Source organism: Mobula birostris, chromosome 11, assembly GCF_030028105.1.
Source record: "Mobula birostris isolate sMobBir1 chromosome 11, sMobBir1.hap1, whole genome shotgun sequence".
In the NCBI taxonomy this organism is placed as follows: domain Eukaryota; kingdom Metazoa; phylum Chordata; class Chondrichthyes; order Myliobatiformes; family Myliobatidae; genus Mobula; species Mobula birostris.
In genome coordinates, this window is record NC_092380.1 from 112,989,413 (window position 1) to 113,007,007 (window position 17,595).

The 17,595-nt window shown below is 45.5% G+C and overlaps 1 protein-coding gene across 7 annotated transcripts in view; it reads right to left on the reverse strand.

Annotated features, from left to right (window-relative positions):
• Positions 1 to 17,595, reverse strand: part of LOC140205316 (transcriptional enhancer factor TEF-1) — a 318,184-nt gene that overhangs the window by 36,488 nt on the left and 264,101 nt on the right. For 5 of the 7 annotated variants that reach the window (XM_072272872.1, XM_072272876.1, XM_072272875.1 and 2 more), the window contains 4 exons: positions 15,819 to 15,830; positions 11,184 to 11,318; positions 5,569 to 5,615; positions 2,713 to 2,774 (listed from right to left, as the gene is read on the reverse strand). In XM_072272872.1, the coding sequence (XP_072128973.1) occupies positions 2,713 to 2,774; positions 5,569 to 5,615; positions 11,184 to 11,318; positions 15,819 to 15,830 (256 nt within the window). The remainder of the gene's footprint in view (positions 1 to 2,712; positions 2,775 to 5,568; positions 5,616 to 11,183; positions 11,319 to 15,818; positions 15,831 to 17,595) is intronic. The other 2 variants (XM_072272877.1, XM_072272874.1) reach the window with 1 other exon arrangement.

Genomic DNA, 17,595 nt, shown 5'->3' on the forward strand with positions numbered 1-17,595 from the left:
ACAAGGACATCCCACCAGAACAAGGATGAGGAGGAATTTCTTCAGCCAGAGGGGGCCAATTCAGTGGAATTCACTGTTATGGACAGCTGTGGAGACCAAGTCGTTGGGAATGTAAAGTGAAGGCTGATAGGTCCTTGATTCACTCAGCAAAACAATGAACTGTTCCCACAACCCATGGACTCATTTTCAAGTTCTCGATATTTATTGCTTTTATTTGTTACTTTGTACTTACTGTGAATGCCCGCAAGACAGATCAATCCCAGGGTAGTACATGGTGACATATATATACTTTGATAATAAATTTACTCTGAACTTTGAAAGGGGTTGAGATGGAAATTGAATTAGCCGTGATTGAATGGCAGAGTAGAATTGATGGGTCGAACAGATGAATTCTGTTCCTTTCTTTTATGCCGTCCAGATCACAGTACAGCCACTGCACTGGCAACGTAACAAAACCATTGGACTCTATGCCTCCCAACAAGTCTGTTATACTTCACCCAGTCGTGCCAAGCGCCAGAGCACCCATGTAGATGGGTCTTGTTGGATTGGAATGCTTGATTGTTACATTCTTTGCAGTTTAGTAATTAATTACCTGCTAGTTCTTTATTATAACTACTTATATGCATTTAATTTGTTTGGTATATTTCCTAGTGGTCACAATATGTAGATGCAATTGTTCACTGTGCCCCGAGTGGTCACAGTTCTTTGCATCATTCTGGAAAGTTCTGGAAACTTCTCTGGTGCTGCACTATTTAAAAGGGGGTATCTGATTGGCTGACTCTTATCTACAAATTTGAATGGAATTGTCTTATCTTTGTGGTATAGAAAGAGCTGACTATGCAGCAGCACGGTCTTTCTCTGATTCTCTCTCCCTTCACTCACTAGTCTCTACTCCTGCCACTGTCCATTTTCCATTTTATTTGTTCTATCAACGCTTAATAAAGCAATCATGAAGCAACAAGTTTTGTGCCTTTTCCTGACTTCCAAAAGAAGTTAGATTAAAAACTTTGGAATCCAATTGTGTTTTAGGTTGGCAGATGGTGGCTGCCAGTCACAACCAGGACCTGACACTGATCCATCATATAAGGCTTGCATCACTGAAAGTGTATATCAACTTTGTTATCAGTTGAAACCACCATAGAGAATGTATAGAATGTACAGACCGTAGAGAACGTACAGAACATACAGACAGTAGAGAACATACAGTCATGAACGACAGACAGATGAGAAAGATTACAGAACACAGAGAATGTACAGACCATATAGAATGTAGACAACATACAGACCATAGAGATGGTATAGAATGTAGTCATGAAAGATGTACGGAAAGAGAAAAATGTACAGAGCATATAGAAAGTAAGATCATGAAAGACAGAGACAAGAAAGATGAACAGAAAATAGAGAACGAACAGAATGAGAAAGGTAGAGACATGGAGAGAAAGTAGAGTTGGGTGAAGAGAGGCAAAGAAAAAGAAAGGGGTGACAACGGAGGGGGTGAAGGAATGGAGTGAGGGCAAGGGAATGGAGATGGGACGAGGGAATGGAGAGGAGGTGAGGGAACAGAGGTGGGGCGAAGGAATAGAGGTGGGGCGAGAGAACGGAAATGGGCAAGGGGACGGAGATGGGCGAGGGGACGGAGATGGGCGAGGGGACGGAGATGGGGCGAGGAAATGGAGAGGAGGCAAGGGAACGGAAATGGGGTGATGAGGTAAGGGAACGGAGTTGGGGCAAAGGAATGGAGATGGAATGAGGGAACAGAGAGGAGGCGAGGGAATGGAAATGGAGTGATGGGACGAGGGAATGGAGATGGGGTGAGGGAATGGAGATGGGGTGAGGGAACGGAGATGGGGCAAGGGAACAGAAAGAGAATGAAGGAATGGAGAAGGGGCGAAGGAGGAGTGGGGCCAAGGGGAAGAGGGAGTAGAGCGGATGAAAGGGAGTAGTGAGGGATGAGGGGGTGAGTGATAGAGAGAGGGATGAGAGGTGGTGAGGGTTAAGGGGGGTGAGGGATGAGGTGAGAGATGGGGGTGAGAGATGGGGGTGAGGGATGGGGGTGAGAGATAGGGGTGAGGGATGGGGGTGAGGGATAGGGGGTGAGGGATAGGGGGTGAGGGATGGGGGTGAGGGATGGGGGTGAGGGATGGGGGTGAGGGATAGGGGGTGAAGGATGGGGGTGAAGGATGGGGGTGAGGGATGCGGGTGAGGGATAGGGGGTGAGGGATGGGGGTGAGAGATAGGGGGTGAGGGATGGGGGTGAGGGATGGGGGTGAGGGATGGGGGTGAGAGATAGGGGGTGAGAGATGGGGGTGAGAGATGGGGGTGAGGGATGGGGGTGAGGGATGGGGGTGAGGGATGAGGGATGGGGGTGAGGGATGAGGGATGGGGGTGAGAGATAGGGGGTGAGGGATGGGGGTGAGGGATGGGGGTGAGGGATAGGGGTGAGGGATAGGGGGTGAGGGATGGGGGTGAGGAATGGGGGTGAGAGATAGGGGGTGAGAGATATGGGGTGAGAGATATGGGGGTGAGGGATGGGGGTGAGGGGTGAAGGATGGGGGTGAGGGATGAGGGATGGGGGTGAGGGATGAGGGATGGGGGTGAGGGATGGGGTGGGTGAGGAATGAGGGGGTAAGGGATGGGGGGCTAATGGATAAGCGGGGACAAGAGGGGGTGAGATGGGAACAAGGGAAGTGAAAACGTGTGCCTGTACCGTACCTGAAATTGGAGTTGTGACTGCTGATTGCGATGCATAGGCCTGCTGAGCAAAGGGCTTCACGCTGTAAAGAATAAGATTCATGTTATTGCTCACAGCAAACACGACTCACACAGTAACACACACAAAATGCTGGAGGAACTCAGCAAGTCAGGCAGCAATAAAGAAGAAGAATAAACAATCAAAGTTTCAGGCTGAGACCCTTCATCAAGTCTGGAAACGAAGGGGGCAGAAGCTAGAATAATGTTTGGGGAGAGGGAAGTAACTCCACCACAAAATGTAGGATCTCTTCATTTTCTCCCATTGCAGTTCAAGTTCCCATTATGACGCCCGTCCATGGTCTCTTCTACTGCTGCGATGAGATCAAACTCAAACTGGAGGAGTAACGCCTCATCTCATTTCATCTGCGTAGATTCCAGCCTGACGTCATGAACATTGATTTCTCAAACTTCAAGAAATTTCTGCCCCTCTCTCTTCTCTCTTTCTCCATTCCCCACCTGGTTCCCCCCTCACCCCTTCTCTTCTCCTCACCTGCCTATCACCTCGCTCTGGTTCCCCTCCTCCTTCCCTTTCTCCCATGGTCCACTGTCCCCAATCAGATTCTTTCTTCTTCAGCCGTATACCTTTTCCACCTATCATCCCCTAGCTTCTTACTTCATCCCAGATGCCCCACCTACCCACTTTCCCCCTCACCTGGTCTCATCTATCACCTGACAGCTTGGACTCCTCTCCCTCCCCCACCGTCTTATCCTGGCTTCCTCCGAATCCCAGTCTCCCGGTCCGTTGCAGTAACTGCTATGCCACCGTGCCAACCCTGACTAGAGTTAAAATACCAATCCAAATGCAGGAAGTCCCCGCCTAACAACTGTGATATAGTGACCAGCTATCCAACCACTGAGCCATGTGGAACATCAAGGAGAACCCCTCTGTTCTTCCCAGTTGAAGTCTACCGATCATCTATCTCATTGACTGGGATGAGAATGTACAAGGCATAGAGTCACAGAGCACTAGGGAACAGACACGGGCCCTTCCACCTATCTAACGATTAGCTTCATTTGTCATCTGTACATCGATAAATACAGTGAAATGTGTCATTTGTGTCAACGGCCAACACAGTCTGAGGATACACGGGGTAGCCTATAAGTGTCAGCAAGCTTTCGGTGCCAAGATAGCAAGCCCAGTTTGTGATGACTGCTGATACCGCTGGACCCGAGCTTCCAAGGTCGAGAGAGTGGAACTGAGCCAGGGCCAACAGCTTATCCATTTTACAAACGCTCCCACACAGATTCCCTGTCATCACTGTATACCACAGGCAACCAACATCGCTTAGGATATTGTACACCTTTATAAAGTATCCAAGGTTTCAGAACTCACACTAACTGGGACGTACAAGATTCAAATGACAGAAGGTCACCAATAATGCATTCAGACACAAGAGACAACAGATACTGGAATCTGAGATGGAAAGAATGTGGCCGGAGGGACTCAGTAGGTTGTGACCCCGCACCAGGACTGGTTTTATTGGAATGGATGAGAGATCAAACTGTTCCTCAACCAAGCAATTAACAAGAAGCAACACACACAAAATGCTGGAGGAACTCAGCACCTCAAGCAACATCTTAAGGCATCCGTTAGTCTTGCGAGACCATGGATCTGCGCCTGGAAAGTCTTCACACTCCAGGGTGCAGGCCTGGGTAAGGTTGTATGGAAGACAGGCAGTTGCCCATGCTGCAAGTCTCCCCTCTCCACGACACTGACGTTGTCCAAGGGAAGGGCATTAGGACCCATACAGCTTGGAACCAGTGTCGTCACAGAGCAATGTGTGATTAAGTGCCTTGCTCAAAGACACAACACGTTGCCTCGGCCAAGGCTCAAACTCACGACCTTCAGATTACTAGTCGAATGCCTTAACCCCTTGGCCACGTGCCCACTACATCTACAGAACTTAATAAACAGTCGACCTTTCAGGCTGAGACCTTTCACGAGAACTGGGAAGGAAGGGGGGGAAGAGGCCAGAATAAGAAGGTAGGGGGAAGGAAGGGGAGGGAAAGGAGAACAAGCTGGCAGGTGATTGATGAGACCAGGAGAGGGGGAAGATGGGTGGATGGGATAGGGGGATGAAGTGAGAAGCTGGGAGGTGATAGGTGGAAAAGGTAAAGGGCTAGAGAATAGGGAATCTGATAGGAGAGGGGAGTGGACTGAGGCAGATCGGAAAGGAGGAGGGGCACCAAAGAGTGGTGATGGGTGAGTGAGGAGAAGAGAAGGGGTGAGAGAGGAACCAGAATGGGGTAATGGAAAAAGAGAAGGGGGAGGGGTGCAGAAATCAGTTCTCACGCTATGAGATTGGAGGCTGCCGAGAGGAACAAGAGCTGCTTTTCCTCTAACCTGAGAGTCACCTCATCATGGCAGCAAATAATATGAAATGGCAGACAGACATCCCCCCCACTTGCACTGGCCAAATCCATGACCTCCATCCCACTAGACCAGGGGTTCCCAAGCTGGGCTCCACAGACCCCTCGGTTAGTGATAGGGATCCAGCACACAAAAAGGTTAGGAACCCCTGCACTGGACTGATACAGTCAGCAAGCACATAGTCATGTCCACTGTTCCCCAAGTCACACACCATCCTGACTTACAAATCACTGCTGCTTTGGTGAGATCCCAAAACTCTCTATGGCAGTCACTTAAGAGGAAGAATTGCAGTAGTCTAAAAGGAGACCCACCACTTTCTCAGGAGCCATTCCCACACCTCATGAAGAAAATCCCCCACAGAGAGATAAAAGAAACAGTCAAAATTGGAAAGTACTAATTTGGATTCACGCACAACTTTAATGAGAGAAGCTGGTAGCGTTACTTACTCCTGCGAAGATCCTGGCTGTCCTGTGGGTATTACGCTATGCCAGAACTAGAAAGAGCATAAAGATGGTTAGAGAATTGATCAGGGTGAATGACATAAAGCTATTAAAATGCATCCTAAATGGTTTGCAAGATGAGTCGGAATAAAGAAGATCACACCACACCATTGAGCTGCCAAGTTGTGGCTTTGACAGGAACCTGTTTGTGCTACCGTGCGTTTTCTGGGTCTTTGATTTGTTACCTGAACTTACCAAAGTACCAAAATAGTCATAGTCATACTTCATTGATCCCAAGGGAAATGTTGGTAGAGATGCAATGAAAGATGAGTAGGCAAGTTATAAGACCAAAAGATCATAAGATCTTAAGACATAGGAGCCCAATTAGGCTATTCAGCCCATCGTGTCTGTTCCACCAATCCACCCTGGCTCATTCTCCCAAACCCATTCTCCTGCCTTCTCCCTGTCACCTTTGACACCCTTAATAATCAAGAAACTATCAACCTCTGCTTTAAATATAAACAATGACTTGGCCTGCACAGCCATCCACAGCAATGAATTCTGCAGATTCACCACCCTCTGGCTAAAGAAATTACTCCTCATCTCTGTTCTAAGTGGACATCCCTCGATTTTGAGGCTGTGCCTTCTGGTCCTAGGCTCCCCCCACTATAGGAAACATCCTCTCCACATCCACTCTATTTAGACCTTCTCAATATTTGATAGATTTCAGTGAGATCACCCACCCTCATTCTTCTAAACCCCAGTCAGTACAGCACCACAGCCATCAAATGCTCCTTGTAAGTTAACCCCTTCATTCCCTGAATCACTCCCGTGAGCTCCTCTGGACCTTCTCTAGTGCTAGCATACCTTTTCTTAGATAGGGGGACCAACACTGCTCGGGACACTCCAAGTGTGGTCTGACCGATGCCTTATAAAGCCTCAGCATTACATGCTTGCTTTACTGTTGGTCTATTATCAAGGGCACACAGCAGTCTTCAATGATCCTTCACTAGAACCCACTCAAAAAAATGGCCAATCTTCTTAATTCAATTGAATGAAGTTTTCCGGCACTTTAGCATTTGAGTCTGGCTTCATCAGGGGTACAGCCATCTTATGTGTAGACCTACTAATGTCAACAGCGAGAAGGAAAGGCCCTAAAAATCTCTCACACCTGCAGCTTTTATTTGCATTCAGAAAAGCAGCCAACATAACCAAAGACCCACCTTCCCATGGATATTCTCTCTTCTTCCTCCCCCCTTCCCATTGGGCAGTAGAACCTGAAAACATACACCCCCAGGTTCAAGGACAGCTTCTACCCTGTTATAAAAATTTTGAATAGTTCCCTGATATGATAAGAAGAACTCTTGGCCTATACCTCATTCGGAGTTTGAGGAGATTTGATATGACACCAAAGGCTCACAAATTTCTACTGATATACTGTGGAGAGCATTCTAACTGGTTGCATCGACATCTGGTATGGAGACAGCAATGTGTAGGACTGGAGAAAGCTGCAGAAAGTTGTAAACTCAGCCAGTTCCATCATGGGCATCAGCCTTACCAGCATCGAGGACATCTTCAAAAGGCGACGCCTCTTCATGAAGGACTCTCGCATGTCCTCTTCTCATTGCTACCATCAGGAAGGAAGCACAGCAGCCTGAAGATGCACATGCATCGTTACAGCTTCCTCCTGCCCCCACCACCAGCCCGCCGTTTAACTGATTTAAGCACCCGGCCACATTGGAAAGGTCAGGTATGGGCCGAATCAAGGTGACAGGTTTCAGAGTCGAGGTCATGTTGAAGCCGTGGGGTGAGGAACGACCCGCTGCTAGGCTGTGAACTCGCTTTCAGTAACTTCAGTTCTGAATGCTATTTGCTTACTCTAATTGTTTGCATGATTGTTTTTCCCTGTGCATTGTGTATCTGATGGTCTTTTTGAATGGGTTCTATTGAGTTTCTTTGTTTGGTGGCTGCCTGTAAGAAGACAAATCTTAAGGGTTGGATATAGTATACGTACTTTGATAATAAATATACTTTGAGATTTCCATGCAGTCCATGAACCCATAACCACTACTATATTATTTTGCTCTCTTTTTGCAATTTTTATTTTTTATTACTGTAATTTAAATTAATTTAAGTATTGCAATTAACTGCCGTCACAAAACAAGTAATTGTACACATCAAAGATAATAAACCTGATTCTGACAATCTACCTCCGTATGATCTTGCACGTTATTGTCCACCCGTACTGCACTTTCTCTGAAGCTGTTATAATTTATTTTGCATTGTTATTGTTTTACCTTGTACTATCTCAATGATCTGATCTGTATGAAGTGTATGCAAGACAAGCTTCCAATTCAGATTTATTTATCATATGTACACTGATATATACAGTGAAATGAGTCATTTGTGTTAACAACTAACACACCCAAGAAGGCGCTGGGAATTTCTCCCAGGTTGATTTCTCAAGGAGACTCCGATTCTATCTGACAATCTATTTTAAAACCATATAACCATATAACAATTACAGCATGGAAACAGGCCATCTCGGCCCTTCTAGTCCGTGCCGAACTCTTACTCTCACCTAGTCCCACCAACCTGCACTCGGCCCATAACCCTCCATTCCTTTCCTGTCCAGATATCTATCCTATTTAACTTTAAACGACAACATCGAACCTGCCTCAACTATTTCTGCTGGAAGCTCGTTCCACACAGCTACCACTCTCTGAGTAAAGAAGTTCCCCCTCATGTTACCCCTAAACTTTTGCCCTTTAACTCTCAACTCATGCTCTCTTGTTTGAATCTTCCCCATTCTCAATGGAAAAAGCCTATCCACGTCAACTCTATCTATCCCCCTCATAATTTTAAACACTTCCATCAAGTCCTCCCTCAACCTTCTACGCTCCAAAGAATAAAGACCCAACTTGTTCAACCTTTCTCTGTAACTTAGGAGATGAAACCCAGGCAACATTTTAGTAAATCTCCTCTGTACTCTCTCAATTTTATTGACCTCTTTCCTATAATTTGGCGACCAGAACTGTACACAATACTCCAAATTTGGCCTTACCGATGCCTTATACAATTTCAACACCTCTTATCAACAGCCTTTTGGAACTTGCGATCTACTGCAATTAGTGAGTCACGTTTGGCGATTCAAGCAAAGGAGATTGGGGGTCATAAGGTGATAAGACACAGGAGCACAATTATGCTATTCAGCACATCAAGTCTGCTCTATTATCATGGCTGATTTATTTTACTTTTCAACTCCATTCGCCTGCCTTCTCCCCGTAACCTTTGACACTCTTACTAATCAAGAATCTCTTCTTTAAATATACCCAATGACGTGGTCTCCACGGCCATCTATGACAATGGATTCCACAGATTCACCATCCTCTGTCTAGAGATATTCCTCCTCATCTCCTTTCTAAATGGATGTCCCTCTACTCTGAGGCTATGCTCTTTGGTCCTAAACTCCCCCACTATTGGAATTATCCTCTCCATGTCCACTCTATCCAGGCCTTTCAATATTCAGTAATTTTAATGAGATCCCACCCCCCATTCTTCTAAACCTAGCTATATATACAGTATATGCCGAAGACTTTTGCACAGTACTGCATGTTGTGAAATTTGTTGTTTTGCACCAGCAGTCAGAAGTACATTGCAATACCTAGTAATTAAAAACTATAAGTTACAATCGATTTTATTTTATATATGTATATAGCATTAAATAAGTAGTGCAAAAAAACAGTAAAAGTAATTGACGTCGCCAGCTGGTGGCGCAGTGACATCAGCGCCGGACTCCGGAGCGAAAGTTCCCGAGTTCGAATCAAGTCGGGCCGCTCCCGGGCACACTTTCCATCCGTGCCGGGTTGAGTGTCGAGCTCGCAACTCGGCCTCGTAAAAAAAAAACAACTGTGCTGTGAGAAGGACGTGGGGGACCACTCACAGAATCTTTCCTCCAAGACAACCACTTGAAAAGTGATCGCCGAGGCTCTGGCAGAGTATGGCACACGCACAAAAAAAAATTGATGTGGTGCCCATGAGTTCATTGTCCACTGTCCATTCAGAAATCTGAAGGCTGAGGGGAAGAAGCTGTTCCTGAAACACAGAGTGTGTGTCTACAGACTGCTTGATGGTAGCAACGTGAAGAGGACATGTGATGGGGTCCTGAAGATGGATGCCACCTTATGAAGACGTCCTTGCTGCTGGAAAGGCTGGTGCCCATGATGAGCTGGCTGAGTCTGCAACTTTCTGCAGCTTTTTCGAGTTCTGTGCAGTGGCCCCTCCATACCAGACATTGTTGCAACCAATTGGAGTGCTCTCCATGGTACATCTGTAGATATTTGTGAGAGTCTTTGGTGACATACCAGGTCTCCTCAAACTCCTCATGAAATATAGCCACTGTCCGGCCTTCTTTGTAATTGCATCAATATGTTGGGGCCAGGATAGATCTTCAGAGGTATGCAGCATTCTGCACAGAAAATGTTTGAAAGGAATGGTTTCTGATTTCACTATTAAACAGCTTGGACCCATTTATTCTGAACAGAGGCAACTTTCCCCTTAATACTCCATTAACTGTCAAAGTTTGCACAGAAGTAGAAGGGATGGTTAAGAAGGCACATGCTGTATTGGCCTTCACTAGTCTGGGGATTGAATTCAAGAGCCACAAAATGATGTTGCAGATCTATAAAACTCTGGTTAGACCACCTTGGAATATCTAGTCACCTGATTATAGGAAGAATGTGGAAGTTTTAGAGAGGGTGTAGAGATTTACCAGGACGCTGCCTGGATTGGAGAGCATGTCTTACAAGGATGGGTTGAGTGAGCTAGGGCTTTTCTCTTTGGAGTGAAGGAGGATGTCAGGAGATTTGATAGAGGTGTATACAATTATGAGAGGTATAGACAGCCTGTATCTTTATCCCAGGCCAACAATATCAGAGGACATTTGTTTAAACCTTAAACTTTGTGAATGGAAGGAAGCTTAGGAGGGATGTCAGAGGTAAGTGTTTTGCACAGAGAGTGGTGGGTGTGTGAAACGCGCTGCCAGAGGTGATGGTAGAGGCAGATATATTAGGGACATATAAAGGACTCATAGATGGGCACATGGATGAAGGAAAGATAAGAGTTATGGACTGTGGAGGAGGGAAGGGTTAGATTGATCATGGAGTCGGTTAAAAGGTCAACACAACATCATAGTTCGAAGGGCTCATTCAACTCTATACTGTTCTATGTTTAAGACTTTCAATTCAGTCAGTATAAGACCCTAGGACATAGGAGCAGAATTAGGCAATTTGGCTCATCATGTCTACCGCACTATTCCATCATGGCTGATTTATTTTCCCTCTCAACCCCATTCTCCCACCTTCTCCATGTAACCTTTGACTCCCTGACTAATCAAGAACCTATTAACCTCCACTTTAAAAATACTAAAATACTTGGCCTCAACAGCCATCTGTGGCACACCTTGAATTCTTGGGAAGGAATCAACTGAATCTATGTAGCACCCTTAACAGATCCAATTCACGAAGCCTTGTATCTGATGCCTTCTAGACCCTGATAATGAGCAACACCACACGGCAGATACTGTTGAAGTCCCCAGCCTGCTCTGAGGCTGCATCACTCACCCCAGGTGCCGACTGAAATGATGGCCGTGGGATTCCCGGCAGCCCCAACTTGTGTTGGATGGTCGTGGCTGACACGATCTGTGCCGAAGACATTGCTGCCATGCTCTGAAGTGCCTTGTCCTTTACAGCTTGATCCTTGAAGAGACCACAACATAATCTCACACTGCGTTCAGACACCAAAAAAACTTTCCCCGCCCCTCCCACAATTTGAACAACGCACTTCACACTGTGAGCCCCCAAAGCAAGTAATCATTTCTAAAGCGACAAGCATTTCTTTTAAAATGAGGAAAAATACACCTAGTCTTGAATGGAGACTTTTGCTCCCATAAATGCAAAGGATGTCTGTAATTTTCTCCTGATCCCCAGGCTGTAATTTTCTTTCCTGGCTTGCCTGTTCACTATGCAGAGCCTGGAGAGACTTTCAGCTCTAAAGGAGGCCACTTGCTCACCATCACCCTCCTCAGTCTCCCCTTTGAACATCTATCCAATTTAATTCCACCACCTATGTTCCATTTACAAATTTATCCTTTTATTGCCCTTTTTCCACTGACCACAACTCGGAACTGTTCCCACAACCCATGGATTCACTTTCAAGGGCCCTACAACTCATCTTCTCAATATTCATTTACTTTTTTTTGTATTTTCACAGTCTGTCTTCTTTTGCACACTGGTTGTTTGCCTGTCTTTGTCTGTGTGTAGTTTTTCATCGATTCTATGGTATTTCTTTGTTCTACTGTGAATGCCAATGATTTGGACAACAATCTAAGCACCTGTCCAAATTAGAAAGGTCAGTTACAGGCTGAATCAAGGCAGCAAGGTCCAGGTCCCAGAGCATATTGAAGCGATTGAACCTGATGTTTGGACGACGATTAGAAAGGTCAGGGTGTCAGCACCCAAGGCGAGGGATGGACCAGTTCAGCTCACAGCTCCACTCTGCACTGAACTAAAGGTCTGGGGACGGACTCTCTGTGGACTTCAGTTCAGAACACTATTTGCTTACGTTTATTGTTTGCATGATTTGGTGTTTTTCTCTCTGCACGCTAGGTGTTTGATGGTCTTATTTTTAGGGGTTCTTTTGGGTTTCTTTATTTTCCGGCTGCCTGTTAAGAGACTAATCTCAAAGTTGTATAATGTATACATACGTTGCTAATAAACGTACTTTGTGCCTGAAAGAAAATGAATCTCAAGGTAGTATATGGTGACATATAGGTACTTAGTTAATAACTTTGAACAAATGTTCACCCAATTCCCCAGTGAAATTTACTACTGAGTCTGCCTGTGGGGTGTTCAAGGTCACAACATCCCTTTGTGTGAAATATTTCTTCCCAGGTACCTCAGGTCCCCAAGCCAATTATCTTTAACATACCCTCTGGTTACCTGAACTCCTAGCAGTGGGGCTGATGGTAGGAGTTACCTGGTTACCTGGTTAACTCTGGTTACCTGAACTCCTAGCAGTGGGGCTGATGGTAGGAGTTACCTGGTTACCTGGTTAACTCTGGTTACCTGAACTCCTAGCAGTGGGGCTGATGGTAGGAGTTACCTGGTTACCTGGTTAACTCTGGTTACCTGAACTCCTAGCAGTGGGGCTGATGGCTCTGGAAGTAATCATCAATACACCCTTGACTAATTATGAATGTGGGCAACACACACAGAATGCTGGAGGAACTCAACTGGTCGGGCAGCATCTATGGAGAGGAATAAACGGTCGCTGTTTTGGTCCGAGACCCTTCATCAGGAGAACGGGGACCTTCCATCAGAGGCTGACTGTTGACTGCTCATTCCTCTCCAAAGATGCTGCCTGACTTGCTGAGTTCCTCCAGTATTTTGAATGTCTGACTGGAGAGAAGTATGGGGGGGGGGGGTGGTGGAGGGCAGGATATTATAAGGAAGGTTTAATTACATAGAGAATGGTGGAAACGCTCTGCCAGGGGTGGTGGTAGAGGCAGATACATTAGGGACATTTAAGAAACTCTTAGCTCGGCACACAGATGAGATAAAAATGAAAGTTACATGGGAGGGAAGGGTTAGAGTAGCTTAAAAGGTTAGCACAACATTGTGGGCTGAAGGGCCTGTACTATGTTTTAAGTTCTACAGAGTGATGATCTGTATTCAGGGACAGATGAAGTCATTGCCAAATGAACCAGGGAGGGAGAAGGGAGAGATGACAAGACTCTATAAAGATATTGGAAGTTCCTGTAACCAGAATGTTGGTGGTGGTGGTGGTAAAATTCATGACAACTTTCAAAAGTGGATGGCACAAGTGCGGGTTCGATTTCTGCATTTCAGAGAAGTTTGGGTACATGGTACGTGGATGGGAGGGGTGTGGTGGGCTGTGGTCCAAGTGCAGGTCAACAGGATCAGGCAAATAAATAGTTCCACACAGACTAGCTGGGCCAAACGGCCTGTTTCTGTGCTCTAGTGTTCTACAACTCTAAGTGCTTGAAAAAGAAAACTCAGAATTGTGGGCAAACAATTAACCAAATTATTCCTTCAAAGAGTTAGCCAAGACACGATGAGCTAATGGCCTCCTGCAGTGTATAATTCAGTCTGATGATACAGTTTGATAATATTTTGTAAAGATGTACCAAAAATAGATTGTTTCATAAATGTAAGCTTCCTCCATTACACAGAAAATATCAAGTGCAGATCACAACATGAGCTGTATTGTACAAGCGGGCAGCCAAAGCAGTCAGCACTTTGCATTGCAGTGAGAGCACTTTAAGCATCAGACAACAGCATCATTACTGAAACCCACAATGAACCAATGCAAATTGCAGCTGGTAGTAAGCACGTGGGCTTAATATCTTCAAAAAAGCAACATCCTTATTCCATAAGACCACAAAGACACAGGAGCAGAATTAGGCCAATCGACCCATCAAGTCTGCTCCACCATTCCACCATGGCTGATTTATTATCCCTCTCAACCCCATTCGCCTGCCTTCTCCCCATAACCTTAACACACTTGCTAACGAAGAACCTACCAACCTCCACTTTAAATATACCCAACAGCCCGGCCTCCACAACCGCCTGTGGCAATGAATTCCACAGATTCTCTAACCTCTGGTTAAATAAATTCCTTCTCATCTCTGTCCTAAAGGGCTAATCCTTGTATTCTGAGGCTGTGCCTTCTGGTCCTAGACTTCTCCACTATAAGAAACATCCTCTGCACACCCTCTCTGTCAAGGCCTTCCAACATTTGGCAGGTTTCAATGAGATTCCCCCACTTTCTTCTACCTCCGGTGCGTACAAGCCCTGAGCCAAATGCTCCTCATGCGTTAACACTTTCATTCCCAGGGTCAGTCCTCTACACTTCCTCTGGACCCTCTCAGTGCATCTTTTCTTAAATAAGGAGCCCAAAACTCCTCATGATACTCCAAATGAGGCCTCAGCAAGCTTTATAAAGCCTCAGCATTACATCTTTGCTCTTATATTCTAGTCCTCTCTAAATGAACCTTAAAATTGCATTTACCTTCCTCACCACTAACTCAACCTGCAAATCATGCAAGAGGACTTCCAAGTCCCTTCGCACCTCTGAATTCTGACATTGCTCCCTGTTTAGAAAATTGTCTATGCCCACATTCCTTCTACCAAAGTGCACAATCATACACTGTACATCCTTAATGACCGCACCCTAATTTAAACAGCATCAAACCCATCCCCCCACCTCCACCAGGGATGGTCCCAAACCCAGCTGTGAAAGGAGGAGGAACGGGTATGAACTCCCCATGGAGAGTCCCAAACCCGGCTGTGAAAGGAGGAGGAATGGGTATGAACTCCCCATGGACAGTCCCAAACCCGGCTGTGAAAGGAGGAGGAACGGGTATGAACTCCCCATGGACAGTTCCAAACCCGGCTGTGAAAGGAGGAGGGTTGGGTATGAACTCCCCATGGACAGTCCCAAACCCGGCTGTGAAAGGAGGAGAGTTGGGTATGAACTCTCCATGGACAGTCCCAAACCCGGCTGTGAAAGGAGGAGGGTTGGGCAAGTGGCTAGCAACCCCATCCCATAAAAACTCAGAGCCACAAAAACACCAACAGAGGCTCCAAAGACATCATCCCTGGGAGAGGAAGGATCTTCAGTTGGCTACACCCAGAAAGACTGAATGAGTGGCCCAGGACAGGGGACTCTGGTGGGCTTCCGTCAGTAGACTATGCCCCAGTGGAGGTGATGGGTTAAGAAGAAGATCCCCTCTCCCATCTCATTCCTATCAATCTAGAACCCAGAGGAAATGGCTTTAATAATCACGCATTTTCTTAAACCAAATTGGAGGGAAAGTTATTGAAGGTCCTTGGAGTACCTATAAATAAAAGCTCCACCAGCCACTGACCAGCTCCTGTGTTTAGGAGAACCCTCACTGTGAGGTTCCAGGCGAGCACGTTCAAGCACAGGTATCAGGCAGTCTGCTCAAGAATAGCAAGCAAGCGGGGTGAGGGAGAGAGACATGCAAACTGGGGGGAGAGGATGCAGTTCTGTCACTGGAATAGTTGTCTTGGAATGGCAGGGAGCAGGAAGCCTCAGCCTAGTGCACATCCCTCTGAAACAACATTCACACTGCTGGGATATGATCTGCCAAGCCAACCCCACTTTACACAATCAACAAAATAATTAAGTGTCGGGCTTTTAAAAATACTCACCATGTTTGTTACCTGTTTCAACAACAAATAGTTTGTTAAAATGTTTTTTTCAGGCAAAAAGAAACCTAAGTTACACAAGTTAAAATAAACTTAACAAGTAATCAATGCAAAAATGACAAAACTGTTCTGGATTTTTTTTAAACGGGAAATTTACTGACATTAATCGTTGGCTATCACTTTATTTGCCAATGACAGACGTACAAATCCACGTCCTACCAAATGTCTGGGATCAGGAAAGGTTCCCCACTTGTAAATGTCCAATTCAATCACGGCATCCGTAGAACAAAATAACAGCAAATTTGCTCTCCTAGGTTTTAAAAGCTTTGCTCAGCTGCCTGACTGAGCTACGTGGTTACAAATTGCTCTTGGCACTGAAACTTTGTAATGGCTGTTCACTGCCCTCCCCCTACTCAGAACTTGGTCACCAAACAATGCCCCCACCTTTCATTCCCTGTGCCTTGAAAATTACTGCTCGCTTAATCACCCAGTGCAAGGAACAGACAATGGATAGTATTACCCGAGAGGGTAACTTCAATCACCTCAACACTGAACGCATTCCACAACCTATGCACTCACTTTTAATGAATCTACAACTCATGTTCTCGATATTTATTGCTCATTTATTTCAAACACGGGGAAACCTGCAGGTGCTGGAAGTCCAAAGCAACACATACAAAACACTGGAGGAACTCAGCAGTCAGGCAGCATCTATGGAAAAGAGTACAGTCGACGTTTCAGGCTGAGACCCGTCATCAGGACCGAGGAGGAAGGGGGAAGATGCCAGAATAAACTGAATATTTATTTTAGTTTTTTTTTCTTTTTGTATTTGCACAATCTGTTGTCTTTTGCACATTGCTTGTCTGTTCATCTCGTCGTGTGTGGTTTTTCATTCATTCTAAAGTTCAAAGTACATTTAATATTAAAGTATGCATAATGTTATACAACCTTGAGATTTGTCTCCTTACAGACAGCCACAAAACAAAGAAACCCAAAGGAACCCATTAAAAAAAGACTGTCAAACACCCAAAGTGCAGAAAAAAATCGTGCAAACAATAAAAGCAAGCTATTGTGGTTCTTTCTAATTACTGTGAATGCCCTCAAGAAAAGGAACCTTAGGGTAGTATAAAGGCATCCGTTAGTCTTGCGAGACCATGGATCTGCGCCTGGAAAGTCTCCACTCTCCAGGGCGCAGGCCTGGGCAAGATTGTATGGAAGACCAGTAGTTGCCTATGCTGCAAGTCTCCCCTCTCCACGACACCAATGTTGTCCCAGGGAAGGGCATTAGGACCCATACAGCTTGGCAACAGTGTCGTCGCAGAGCAATGTGTAATTAAGTGCCTTGCTCAAGGACACAATATGTTCCCTCGGCTGGGGCTCAAACTCACGACCTTCAGGTCGTCGCTAGTCCAATGCCTTAACCACTTGGCCACATGCCCACAGGGTAGTATATGGTGACTATATATAGATGTGTGTGTGTGTGTGTGTGTGTGTGTGAGTGATAATAAATGCAGATTGAACTTTAAACTTTTGAAATTTTTATTGTAAAAAAAAGTCCAATTTGATTAACAACAATTTTGCTATTTGATCACAATATCATTTTACATGGGCAGTGGCTATTTGACCCACTGCTTGTGTCCGTACTTTGAAATGATCTTTATTTAGTCACCTACACCTCCCCAACTCTTTCCAGAGAAGCCTGCATAATTACCCTTTTTCCAGTGTTTAACTAATTGCCATCTGAAAGACCTTTCTGAATCTGCCTCCACCAGTTTTTTTG